The sequence below is a fragment of the Lissotriton vulgaris genome, chromosome 2_1 (assembly GCF_964263255.1).
Source record: "Lissotriton vulgaris chromosome 2_1, aLisVul1.2, whole genome shotgun sequence".
NCBI classification, from domain to species: domain Eukaryota; kingdom Metazoa; phylum Chordata; class Amphibia; order Caudata; family Salamandridae; genus Lissotriton; species Lissotriton vulgaris.
Window position 1 is genome coordinate 949586250 of NC_141687.1, and position 14416 is coordinate 949600665.

Sequence of the window (14416 nt, forward strand, 5' to 3'; positions counted from 1 at the left end):
TTGGAGAACCGCTGCGCAAACAATCAAAAACGTTTGGGGATCAAGAAAGATGGTGTAATTTTCAAATGGTTGCCATTTTGCTTTTAAGATATACCCTTCTGAAGTTGCATTACTTTTTGGGCAGTAAGTCCATACACTGAAAATCCAGAATTAAAATGTTTGCACTACATTAGAAAGGAAGGCATTAAAGGGTGAACGGTCTCGGTAACGGTGAGAGCGGATTACTTACAGCTGTGATAGAGGGCTTTTTTCCGTCCCCTGCTGGTGGGTGAGTCACATCTGCTCCCAAGAAGATGACTGGCTGTTGGAAGACAGCAGAGCTGTGGGAGGAGAAACAAGGAGAACTTGCAGAAATGTATATTAACAAGATATAAAACAGGGAACAAAAAGGAGCCAGCCATGTGGTTGGGTCTGCACCGCACTGAGCAGAGAACCCCTTTTACGGCGTGTACAAAGTCTGTTCTTTCATACTGTTATAGAAGCAAGGGCAAACCTTTTTTTATCTTGTACTATTTGTACGTTCTTCACATGAGTTTACCATCACCCTGCTTGCTTGCAGCAGGGTGGTGACCAGGTCTTTAAAGCTTTTCAAAAATGAAACAGGCTGACAAACCATGAAGTCTCCTGCCACAGATTGTCCACTGTGCAAAGCACCTGCAATTTCTGATACATAAGGTGAGAGGAGATTGATGATTGGTGCTGATTACAGCAGGTTGCTAATGGAAAAACCTTAAACAAGAAACAAGCTAAGTAACTGCCTTCTTGCTCCTCCTCCCACACTTCTCTATTTGCAAGATTTGGTAGTCAATACCCAAGCAAACTACTGCACAGGCTTTAATGCAAAAGGCTTAAAAGAGCAAGCTGTTTAAACTGAGCATTTGATTAAAAAATGATTTATACAGAGAAACTCATTAGAATGTATGTGTCCACCCACATATATAGATCTTCTTTAACTAGTTTTGCTAATAAAGAACGACTGCCAAACTCAAATTCCAGAAAGGAATGCAAGATGTCGCAGTCTGGATGACCAACAGCAGCCTGAAGCTCAACGCCGAGAAGAAAGAAGTTCTCATCCTCGGTACCACTCCTTCTGCAAGGAACAGCACCTGGTGGCCGACCGCCCTCGGAAGCCCACTTACCCCCTCAGACCAAGCCAAGAACCTTAGCATCGTACTTGACTCATCACTCACCATGAACTGACAGGTCAACGCCGTCACCTCCAGCCGCTTCAACACCCTCATCATCCTCCGCAAGACCTTCAAGTGGATCCCCCCTGAGTCAAGGAAGACAGTCTCCCACACACTCATCACCAGCAGACTGGACTATGGAAACGCCCTCTGTGCCGGCATCAACAAGTCTCTATGCCGGCATCAACAAGTCCCTACTACGCAAACTCCAGACAATATAGAACACCGCCGCCAGACTCGTCCTCGACATTCCCCGACACAAACCCATCAGCCAATTCCTACAAAGTCTCCACTGGCTCGCCGTGGAGAAAAGAGTCACTTTTAAAATCCTCACTCACGCCTACACAACTGACCCAAATACTTCAACGACAGAATCAACTTCCACGTACCGAAAAGAAACCTCCGATCTTCCAACTTCGCACTGGCCAAAACCCAGCGCATCCACAGAGCCAGAGCAGGTAGAAGATCCTTCTCTCACATTGCAGCAAAGACCTGGAATGAGCTACCGGCAGACATCAGATGCGGTCCCTCCCTGAACACCTTCAGGAAAACCCTCAAGACTTGGCTCTAAGGCTAAACAGATCTGCGGACCCCCAGCCCCCTCAACGCCTTGAGACCCTCACGGGTGTGTAGCGCGCTTACAATTCCCTGATTGAGAACAGCAGATGATGCCATGACACCGTGGAAGGGGCACAAACTACCTCAGAGAATCACTCATTGGATGTAGTAGTAGCAAGAAGGGTAGTAAATAATCTGATGAATAAAACAAACTGGAGAAATACGCTGCCTGTAGACACTCCAAACCCCTACAAAATGAGTGTCCGAATCTATGAGATCATTATTACCGGCAGGACCATATGAAATCCACATACCAACAACAGTCGAAGAAAGCACTCAACATCACATTAGATCACAAATGTTAGATTTGGGGGTCTCTGGTTGGCACAGGGAAGGACTTGTGACAAGCAGGGACCCTCTCCTCTAGTCAGGATAATGGGATCACCCTCTAAAATAACCCCTGCTCACCCTCTAGGTAGTGTGGCGCAAGCAGACAAGGCTTATCTCAGAAGCGTTTACAGGTTAAGCATTTGTGAACACATACAGTAACTCAGGGACAACACCACAAAAGGATGCCACACTAGGTTTGTATCAAAAATAATTATATTTTATATCAGACTTAGCACAAGAACCAATAACGGCAGTTAAAATGACCACAATACTGTTAGCAAGTGAAGAGTTCTTAAAAAAGCGTATTTTCTTGTCCGACCCTCACGATGTTAAAAACAATGTCTAATGGGACTGAACGGCACAGACTTTCCGATCCAAGGCGTACGCACAGGGGGTGCGATTCGTGTTGACAGTACCTTTAGATGCGAGGCATCCGGCTCAGATGAGGCTTGTAGGAAGTGAAGGTGGTCCAGGTGCGTTGTAGGGCCTTGGCGATGCGGACCCGTCTCGGAGCGGGCGTCTCAGGCCAGGTGTTGAGCGGGTGGGTCACGGGGATTGGGGCGGGCGGCCCGGAAGATGAAGCGTTCGCTGGTCCTTGTGGCGTTCGAGCCGTACCTTCACTAGCAGGGGCTGCCTTGGAGATGCTGACAGCGCGGCACGAGGCAGCCGGAACGTGGCGAATGTACGGGCCGTACTCAAAGTGCGGGGCGGTCTGTTGGGGCCCAGTATCGCGGTGCAAGGCGGCCGGTACCCTTCGAGCATACGGGCCGAACTTAGCCTTGCGATGCGCTCGAATCCAGACTTCCAGTGGTGGGGGCGGCGAGGCGAGCAGTGCGGTTCAAAGGGGGGAGGGTGAAGCAGCGTGCGGGCGGCCCTGGCTGGACGGTGCGAGCTACGGCTCGGATTGGAGCGGAGTCACACGGTGCGGGGCGGCCGGGCACAAACTTCAAAAGCGGACAGGGGTACGAGGCGCACTGACATCGCGGCTCCAGCGGCAGGGAAGATCGGGCAAGGTTCAGCAGCTCGTTGTGAAGGCAGGAGGAGTCCAATAGTCCTAGGACTCCGTTCAGGGGGCAAGCTCACCCACAAGGACTTGGAGATTGTTGAAAGCACAAGTTGATAAAAGTCTCTTTAGTCTTTTCCTCTCCTCTCGCAGCAAGGCAACCACTGCAGGCCAATCCCCCAGGTCAGGGACAGTACTCCTCCTTGCAGCTTTCCCAATTCCTTCTCGTCGGGCAGAGGTTCTTCTTGGTTCAAGCAGGATCTAATTTCTTAGGAGCAGGGCTCCAATATTTATATTACAAATCTTTTGTTTTTTCATTTTTTTGTGCCTGAAATCCATTGATGTTTGTTTTAAAAATTGCACAATTTGAATAACTTTTAATACATTTGTATTGCCGTAGTTTAAAATAATTCCCCACGCTGCTTGGTGCCACAGGGGTGACAAAGACCTACTTGCACACAGGGAAGTCTGCGCTCGATAGTATAGCCTGCCCGCCCCGGTCCGACTCGGGAATTAGCGCCGTAGAGCGGAGGGCGGACAGGTAAGAGCCAGACACACACACTCCACGTCCGCTTGCACGAAGCGGGTAGCGGTCTAGTTTTCCCCAAGGAAGGGCTACTTACCCTTCTCGTCGCTTTGAGCGCGCAGCGGTCGTGCGCAGGGGTGCGCCTAAGGACGCGCCTAAGACAAGCCAAAGAGAAGCCCGTCTGCGCCCGTCCGTGACTGGACGGGGCTAGGGGCTATGGCATTTTCATCTGCTGTTCCTGGCTGTCATGCTACCACTCGCGTAAGCTACACATCACGAGAACTATTAGGCTTAAGGATGTCCTCTCAGGTGGGATGTTTTGGGGAGGTGGGAACACCTCAGGAGGGCCCGTTCTCTTGTAGAAATTGCCACTTCCAGCCATTATGCGATAGGAAATGGGAGGAAGTACAGTACGTACCCAATAGAGGGTTGGGACCAAACACGCGATTAGGTTGTAAGAATTTGCTATGTAATATACGATCGTTATCTAAACACTACTCCGAAGTCTGGGAGCTAATTTCTTCGCGGAAGCCAGATCTACGTTTCCTAACCGAAACCTGGTAAAAACCCCACTCAGTTCCAGCTATTACACTTGGTATTCCGGATGGCTATAAGATACTTAGATTAGACCGCCCAATTAAAACTGGGGAGGTATAGCCATTGTCTATAGGAACGACCTTTCCATCTAAATTCTAGAAGAATGTAGTACCTCTGAGCTGGAATTGATGATTTTTAAGATTAATATGCCAAATAAAGTTGGTCGTAAAGGGGCATTAGTCTATCGCCCCCCCACCCCCGGCCCTTGCACAAACTTCTCCATCTCATTGTTGGAGGCATTGGCTGAACATATCGATCCTGGAAGCGAATTCCTACTCCTTGGAGATTTTAACGTCCATAGCGAGTTGAAGGAGTATGGTGAGGCACAGTCATTATTGACAGATCTTGCATTACTTGGCCTTACACAGAGGAATATGGGTCCCACACACCAGGCAGGTCATACCCTGGACCTTATCCTTATGAATACTCCAAATATCAATTGCTTTCCTCCTACTCAGGTCAAATGGACAGATCATTTTATCATGGAATTCAATTCATCGAATTTAGGTAAACCTCCCTCCCCACCTGTAGCATTGCCCAATAGACGGAGACAATGGCATAAGGTGACCCCTGAAGTTTTTCAGGAGAAGTTCGCTGAGCCCTCCTTTAATCCAACGGAGGGAGTTGAAACTGCATTGGCTAAACTTGATCAAGCCATTCGCATAGCGGTAGATATAATCGCCCCTATGAAAGTATTCAATCCACGTCCTGCACACAAACAGGAAGTGTGGTTTTCGGAACACTTACGTTCCCTAAAACAGGCCGCCAGAAAGCTGGAAAAAGTCTGGAGAACATCACATAGAGAGGAAGATAGAAATGACTATTGGTCAGCTCTCACTCTATCACAAGGCCATCCGGATCGCACGCAAGAATCACATTGGGTCCCTTCTTTCGGCCGCAGTTAATGCTCCTAGGGCACTGTACCAAATTCTACAATCCTTTGTGAAACCAGTGGCCTGTGAGAGTGCTGAATCTTCCTCGCAACAGCTATGCGATGAAATATCGCAATTCTTCACAAGTAAAATAGACAAGATCTAGGATACCATCATCAATGCCAACCGGTCTTCAATAAGAGATTTACCATCGCCACTGGTCGAAGAAGAGACATGCTCGACCACTCTTAGTGCATTCCCTCTTATCTCTCTGGAAGAGGTGCAGTGCCTGGTGAGTCAAACCAAGAGTGGCAGTCCTTTGGACTCTATTCCAGCTAGAATGATGCCGGTGGTGGTTAAGACACTGGGCACAGGGATTCAACGCCTTGTGAATCTATCACTGATTGAAGGCCGAGTGCCCATGGCATGGAAAAAGGCATCAGTAAGACCTATTAGGAAGAATGCCACAATCCCTTGGACGGATCTGTCAAATCTCAGGCCGATATCCCTACTTCCATTCATGGGAAAGCTCACTGAAAGACATGTGAATAAGCAACTTTCGAGCTATATCGAACAGACCGGTAGTCTAGATCACTCGCAATTTGGCTTCAGGCCGAAGCATAGTACTGAGTCGGCACTATTGTCAGTAACGGATGATCTACATATGTACCAGGCCAGGGGTCATTCGGTAGTCCTGGTACTGTTAGACTTGTCGGCAGAGTTCGACACTACATCCCACAATATTCTGCTCGAACGGCTTGCTAAAATCGGTCTTTTGAGTACAGCACTGGCCTGGATAAGAAGTTTCCTATCTAACCGGACCCAATCAGTTAGTATGGGCGCATTTCGTTCGGTGGAGACTAAGATCACCAAGGGGGTGCCACAGGGCTCCTGTTTGAGCCCAACTCTTTTTAACATCTACGTGGCCCCCCTGGCTAGAATCTTGAGAGAGTTCGGTTTCATCCCGGTATCCTACGCAGACGATACCCAGCTCCTGTTTCCTTTTAAAACTCTTACCGACTAGGTGAAAACATCTTTTTCCAATGGCATGAAGGCAGTGGCAAATTGGATGAAATTGAATTGCCTCCAGTGTAACGTAGGTAAAACGGAGGTTATGCTCTTTGGGGAAGCAAAGATCCTGTGGACCCTGGACTGGTGGCCGCAAGACCTTGGCCTGGTCCCAGACCCTAAAGTGGTGGTGAAAAATCTGGGAGTACGTTTGGATCGTGAACTCTCTTTTAAGCAGCATTGTAACATCACTGTGGGTTCCTGCTTCCATGTCATTGGCTTGCTGTGAAAGGTTTTTCCACTGCTACCTGACTTCGCCAGGAAAACCTTGGTGCAAGCTTTGATACTTAGTCATTTCGACTATTGTAATGGCCTCCTGCTATCGGCAAATGATGGAGTATTGGCCAAACTCCAGATGATTCAAAACACCGCTGCCAGGCAGGTACTAAATGCCCCCCCTAGGACACCGTCTAAACCCCTTTTGGAGAAATTGCATTGGCTCTCAGTCCGAAATAGGGTAAAATTCAAGACCTGCTGTTTAATACACAAGAGCCTAAACGGATTAGGGCCACCGCACTGGCGGGATAAATTCATCCCATACAACCCGGTTCGGTCCCTTAGGTCCAGTATCCAGCTTCTCCTGAGAGTGCCAGCTGTGAGAAAGGCCAGACAGGGTGGCAAGGCCCTATCCGTAGTTGGTCCCACTTTATGGAACCAGCTTCCCATTGCATTGAGGCAATGTTCTGAACATTTGAGCTTCAGGAAAAAGCTCAAAACATTCCTGTTTCAGAATTAATCTGCTCTCCATTGACTGCTTGACCATGCTTCTGGTGTTTTGGGCGCAGAGATACTCCGGTAGGAGTCGATTCAAGCGCAATATAAACCCGCAAATAAATAAATTAAATAAATAAATAAATAAATAAATAAATTGGCAGTGGCACAGTGCTCTGAGCAGCTAACACCAGCAAAACACATGAGGCAATAGCAACAAAAATGGAAGGGAGACCCAAGCCAATGGTGCCAGGTCTAACAACAAACAATGGAACAAAACATAACCAATGGTACTTTGCAACACTGGGTGAGCCTTGAAGAGCACTATATAATCCTAAAAAGATGACTGAAAATTAAACTGAGATCACTTCTGTGACAAAAAATTAAAAAAAATACTGTTTTTGATACAGTTAAGAAAGAACGCTGGGGGAATGATTTCCTAGTTATTGTGGAAATCTGGGATCAGCCATATTTGAATTCAATTACAGATGAATACAAAATACCACCATATGTCTGAAAAAGCATTCAGAGTCTGAAACAGACACATATTATTTATTTCTTAGGATTGTATTGTACGCCATTTCGTAGCACTTTTGAAGAGGCTTACTCAAAGGATGAAGGTGTAATAGGTGAAAAAAGTGTAGTCTGCTCGAGGTACTTCAAGTCATGACAAGTGACTTGAATGCACAGACTGATTTATTTCGACAAGGGTTCCCACAGGCCTGGGATGAACTTCATGAAATCATATTGCTGCTGAAGTGTAATTGAGGTAATTTGAGAAGGTTAAGCCTAATGAGCAAGGTATGGTTTCTTACCTGTAATCACAGTTCTCTCTCAGGGGAATCCCCATTGAAGTCATAAGCACCCATGTGCGGGAATCCTGGAGCACTTTTTCCTAGTATGTCTTCTATAGTGTAGATGTTCGCCTTTCTTCAGGAAGGCCTGTAGAAACACTTAAGACAAGAACATTGTGCAGCCTATAAGGAAGGCTAAAATGGCCAAATTCTTCCGATTGTACTTAAAAAAGGGTAAGAAAACCCATGTAAATGTATATTTGAAGCTAAATACTTTAGTAGGAAGCTTAAATCTCTTTTACAAACCCTTTTTGTAAAAGTAGAACGATAGAAGGACAGTGTAGACCTATAAGCTGCCATTATGTGGGTGTAAAAACAGTGACAGTACCTTAGGTCCAGTAACCAGCTTCTCCTGAGAGTGCCAGCTGTGAGAAAGGCCAGACAGGGTGGCAAGGCCCTATCCGTAGTTGGTCCCACTTTATGGAACCAGCTTCCCATTGCATTGAGGCAATGTTCTGAATATTTGAGCTTCAGGAAGAAGCTCAAAACATTCCTGTTTCAGAATTAATCTGCTATCCATTGACTGCTTGACCATGCTTCTGGTGTTTTGGGCGCAGAGATACTCCGGTAGGAGTCGATTCGAGCGCGATATAAACCCGCAAATAAATAAATAAATAAATTGGCAGTGGCACAGTGCTCTGAGCAGCTAACACCAGCAAAACACATGAGGCAACAGCAACAAAAATGGAAGGGAGACCCACGCCAATGGTGCCAGGTCTAACAACAAACAATGGAACAAAACATAACCAATGGTACTTTGCAACACTGGGTGAGCCTTGAAGAGCACTATATAATCCTAAAAAGATGACTGAAAATTAAACTGAGATCACTTCTGTGACAAAAAATTAAAAAAAATACTGTTTTTGATACAGTTAAGAAAGAACGCTGGCGGAATGATTTCCTAGTTATTGTGGAAATCTGGGATCAACCATATTTGAATTCAATTACAGATGAATACAAAATACCACCATATGTCTGAAAAAGCATTCAGAGTCTGAAACAGACACATATTATTTATTTCTTAGGATTGTATTGTACGCCATTTCGTAGCACTTTTGAAGAGGCTTACTCAAAGGATGAAGGTGTAATAGGTGAAAAAAGTGTAGTCTGCTCGAGGTACTTCAAGTCATGAACAAGTGACTTGAATGCACAGACTGATTTATTTCGACAAGGGTTCCCACAGGCCTGGGATGAACTTCATGAAATCATATTGCTGCTGAAGTGTAATTGAGGTAATTTGAGAAGGTTAAGCCTAATGAGCAAGGTATGGTTTCTTACCTGTAATCACAGTTCTCTCTCAGGGGAATCCCCATTGAAGTCATAAGCACCCATGTGCGGGAATCCTGGAGCACTTTTTCCTAGTATGTCTTCTATAGTGTAGATGTTCGCCTTTCTTCAGGAAGGCCTGTAGAAACACTTAAGACAAGAACATTGTGCAGCCTATAAGGAAGGCTAAAATGGCCAAATTCTTCCGATTGTACTTAAAAAAGGGTAAGAAAACCCATGTAAATGTATATTTGAAGCTAAATACTTTAGTAGGAAGCTTAAATCTCTTTTACAAACCCTTTTTGTAAAAGTAGAACGATAGAAGGACAGTGTAGACCTATAAGCTGCCATTATGTGGGTGTAAAAACAGTGACAGTACCTTAGGTCCAGTAACCAGCTTCTCCTGAGAGTGCCAGCTGTGAGAAAGGCCAGACAGGGTGGCAAGGCCCTATCCGTAGTTGGTCCCACTTTATGGAACCAGCTTCCCATTGCATTGAGGCAATGTTCTGAATATTTGAGCTTCAGGAAGAAGCTCAAAACATTCCTGTTTCAGAATTAATCTGCTATCCATTGACTGCTTGACCATGCTTCTGGTGTTTTGGGCGCAGAGATACTCCGGTAGGAGTCGATTCGAGCGCGATATAAACCCGCAAATAAATAAATAAATAAATTGGCAGTGGCACAGTGCTCTGAGCAGCTAACACCAGCAAAACACATGAAGCAACAGCAACAAAAATGGAAGGGAGACCCACGCCAATGGTGCCAGGTCTAACAACAAACAATGGAACAAAACATAACCAATGGTACTTTGCAACACTGGGTGAGCCTTGAAGAGCACTATATAATCCTAAAAAGATGACTGAAAATTAAACTGAGATCACTTCTGTGACAAAAAATTTAAAAAAATACTGTTTTTGATACAGTTAAGAAAGAACGCTGGGGGAATGATTTCCTAGTTATTGTGGAAATCTGGGATCAACCATATTTGAATTCAATTACAGATGAATACAAAATACCACCATATGTCTGAAAAAGCATTCAGAGTCTGAAACAGACACATATTATTTATTTCTTAGGATTGAATTGTACGCCATTTCGTAGCACTTTTGAAGAGGCTTACTCAAAGGATGAAGGTGTAATAGGTGAAAAAAGTGTAGTCTGCTCGAGGTACTTCAAGTCATGACAAGTGACTTGAATGCACAGACTGATTTATTTCGACAAGGGTTCCCACAGGCCTGGGATGAACTTCATGAAATCATATTGCTGCTGAAGTGTAATTGAGGTAATTTGAGAAGGTTAAGCCTAATGAGCAAGGTATGGTTTCTTACCTGTAATCACAGTTCTCTCTCAGGGGAATCTCCATTGAAGTCATAAGCACCCATGTGCGGGAATCCTGGAGCACTTTTTCATAGTATGTCTTCTATAGTGTAGATGTTCGCCTTTCTTCAGGAAGGCCTATAGAAACACTTAAGACAAGAACATTGTGCAGCCTATAAGGAAGGCTATAATGGCCAAATTCTTCAGATTGTACTTAAAAAAGGGTAAGAAACCCCATGTAAATGTATATTTGAAGCTAAATACTTTAGTAGAAAGCTTAAATCTCTTTTACAACCCCTTTTTGTAAAAGTAGAACGATAGAAGGACAGTGTAGACCTATCAGCTGCCATTATGTGGGTGTAAAAACAGTGACAGTACCTTTAAGGGCCAAGAGATCACATTATCCCATCATGCCCAGCAGGTGACAGTTGCTTCAGTTCTTTTTGACGAGATGTGTCATTATTAGATTGCTCCAATAATCGCCTCAGTCATCTCCAATGGGGAGACAGGAGGGTTGCTTAGGACTTCAATAGAGATTCCCTGAGAGAGAACTGGGATAACAGGTAAGAAACCATTCCTTCTCTCTCAGGGGATGATAGTCATAAGCACTGACTAGAGTAGCAAGCCCATCCCCACCAAGAGCTGTGGAAAAGACAGGAACGACCAAATCTTGCAAACACATTTCTCAGAGAGGCCTGTCCTACTTTAGCTTCTGTTCTAGCATCAGAGTCCAAAAAATAAAGTTTGTAAAACATGTGCACAGTCCTCCATGTTGCCGCTTTACACATTTCAGTTATAAGGACATTTCTCATCAAATCGGCAGTAGCAGCTTTCCCCCTAGTAGAGTGAGCTTTAAGTCTACCGGACAAAACCTTATTAGTTTTCTGGTAGCATAATTGGATGCAAGATACTATCCATCGGGCGATGGACTGTTTGGACGCGGCTAGACCTATACAGACCAAGCCATTGTTTACAAATAATTGATCCGACTTACATATGTTTCTTTGTTTTGTCAAGATAACATTTCAAAACTTGCCTAACGCCTAGCGAATTGAGAGCTCTTTCAGCAGGTGTGGAAGAATGCTGAAAGCGAGTAGGTAAGGAAAGTGTCTGACTGACATGAAAATCCAAAATTACTTTAAGAAGTAATTTTGGGTGAGTCCTCATTACTAACTTATTGGAATGAAAAACGGTGTATGGTTCGTGAGAAAACATAACGCCTGGATCTCGCTGACCCTACGTGCAGATGTGATCGCTACAAGGAAAGTTATATTGAGCTCTCAGGGAGTAGAAGGAAGCCTGATGGAGGGAAACATTTTTCAACCCTTCTAAAAAATCCTTTGATAGTGGGAATTAAAAAAAAAGGTTAGTGAAGGTCATTTTCTGTAGGCAGTAAGAGCTGCCAAATTAACTTTTATGTAAGAGAATTGTAAACTAGATTTTTCCAAATGAAGTACGCATGGAAGAATGACCATCATCTTCGCAGGTTGTTGAGTCCACCTTCTTGTTAGAACTCCAAATACTAAATATCGTCCATTTGAATGAATAGGCTGAATGAGTTAATGGTCGTTTAGCTTCCTTGAGAATGTTCATGAATTCTTGTGGAAGGTTCAGGTGCCCATATTGAACTAGCTCAGGAGCCAGGCTGCCAAATTCAAGGAGGAGAGATTGGGGGGAACAACCTGGCCTCCGAATTTCGTGAGAAGATCCGGTATGCATGGCATCTTGAGAAGAGCACGCTCTGACTGGTGAAGAAGGTACATGAACTACCAATGACGTGGCCACTCCAGAGCAATCAAGATCATGCTTGCTCTCGAATAAGACAGTTTGATGAGAATTGACAGGATAAGGGGGATCAGAGAAAAGGCATGGAGAAATTTGCTAGACCAGTCGATCCATAAGGCGTCCCCCAATGTCCATGGTTGGAAGTACCTGGAGCTGAAGCCTGGGCATGCATTTTTTACTGCGGTGGCAAATAAGCCGATGTGCGTAGCGCCTCACAGTTTGAAGATGTTTTGTACGACGACATCATGAAGGACCCATTTGTAGTTTTCCTCCATGACTCTGCTTAGGGAGTCTGCTTGAACATTTTAAACACCAGGGAGATGAGTTGCAGTGATTCGCAGGTCTCAGGCAACCAGCCACTTCCAAATTGGCTTGACCTCGTGAAATGAGGTAGTACATGGTTGTTGTGTTGTCTATCTGAACAAGCAGGGAGTGAGTTTTGAATGGGAGATTGATGTGGTAAGTCATCTCTCACTGAGACCATGTTCCCTGGATATGGAGGTGATCCATGTGTGCTACCGAATCCTAGCAACAAGGCATCTGTTACTATGGTCTGGGAAGGGACATTCTTATGAAATGGCATCCTTCGAACCAGATTTGTTTGAAAGCACCACCATTTCACAGACTATATTGCAAGGGGGGTGGGGGGGGGGGGGGGGGGGGGGAGTTCGATCTTGTCCTCCCAATTGCGTGTGAGTTGGTCCCACTGATCCTCGAGACATTCCAGAAGAGGATGCATGTGGAGATGGGCATCCGGAGTTAGAAAGATACACAAAGCCATCGCGCCAAGGATGGATGACACTTATCCCAGTAGGTTGAGAGACTTGACTGAGAGTGACACTTCAGCTGGACTGATAACAGTCTCTACTCCGAAGGACACACTCTTGTTTGAATGATTTTGATGGATGCCCCCAAGTAATACAGTGTTTGGACTGGAGTAGACACTGATTTGCTGTGACTGATATGCAGCCCTATTCTTTGGAGAAGAGTGCTTGTCAACTGGTAACGCAGTTGGGCCTTCTGAGGCGCTGACTCCTTGATGAGTCAGTCGTCTATATAGGCATAGACGGAAACTTGGTACTTTGTGAGGTGGACAGTTACCACTGTCATACACTTTGAGAAAGTTCTAGGGTCTGACTTGAGGCCAAACAGAAGCACATTATACTAGTTATAATCGTGACCCATGACAAACCTCAAGAATTTGTAATGCTTTTTGGCTATTGATATGTGAAATTATGCATCTTGGAGGTCTATCAAACAGAACCAGTCTCCCTGGTGTAACTGGGGATAAAACAGATGCAGTGCCGGCATTTCAAATGTTTCTCGTCGAATTCCCTTGTTAGCCAGTTTCAAAACGAGAATGGGTAAGAACTCTTTTCTGGGACCTTTTTTTTTTCACCAGAAAATAGCAGGAATAAATCCCTGCTCCCTGTTGTTTGGGAGGAACAGTCTCCACCGCATTCTTCTGCAGATGAATGTTTACTTCAGAGCGCATCATGATTGGATGGTTTTGGTGGAATATTCGGAGGAGCATTGGTGAGTCTGAGACAATACCCATTCTCGAATAATATGTATTACCCGGCTGTTTTTTGTGAGCGATTGACACTCTGCCAGAAAATGAGAAATACTTCCCCATACCAGAGTGGCTAACGGAAGAGATTCATGGCTTAGCTTGCTGTATGCTTCCCTCCGAGCAGGCTGTTGAGCGGCTCTCCTTCTGAGCTGCCGACATTCACGTTGCTGACAAGGTTTATGCTGTTGGGTTTGCGGATGACTTTGGTACTAGTGAGGTGTTTGAACCCTCTGTAGGAAATACCGTAGTTGGTAGGGCTTGTAGGGCCTTCGTTGTTCCTTCTGTTTTTAGTGGGTCTACTGATTTAGGGTCATTTCGAATTTCCTCTGGGCCACCTCGTATGACTGCTGATTAGTGTAAATCCCAACAATGGAAGGTTAAGGATCTGTTGCTGGGATTCATGTTTCAGGGCTGTGAGACGGAGCAATAAATGCCTTCGATAAGACCAACCTGTGGCAGTATTTGTGGGCTGCCTCAAGGATGAATTAGCTGTAGCACTGATGATCTGGTTGGAGACCATTATATCCTTGTTGACCACTTCAAATAAGTACCCCCTCTCGTCTCTAGGGAGGTTGGTAAATTTCTGCAAAGACTCCCACAAGGCCCTGCCGTACCTGCTGAGAAGATCTCGATGCACTTGCTGTCTCCATGGTGGTGGCAGCTGTACCGCATGTGCCCTACTGAATCCAGCCTTTTACTTTTCTTGTCA

At 45.2% G+C, this 14416-nt stretch overlaps 1 protein-coding gene across 2 annotated transcripts in view; it reads right to left on the minus strand.

The window, feature by feature from the left end:
• LOC147731457 (protein argonaute-1) overlaps positions 1 to 14416 on the minus strand; it is a 418093-nt gene that overhangs the window by 45623 nt on the left and 358054 nt on the right. For both annotated transcript variants that reach the window (XM_086956498.1, XM_086956499.1), the window contains exon 14: positions 230 to 320. In XM_086956498.1, the coding sequence (XP_086812624.1) occupies positions 230 to 320 (91 nt within the window). The remainder of the gene's footprint in view (positions 1 to 229; positions 321 to 14416) is intronic.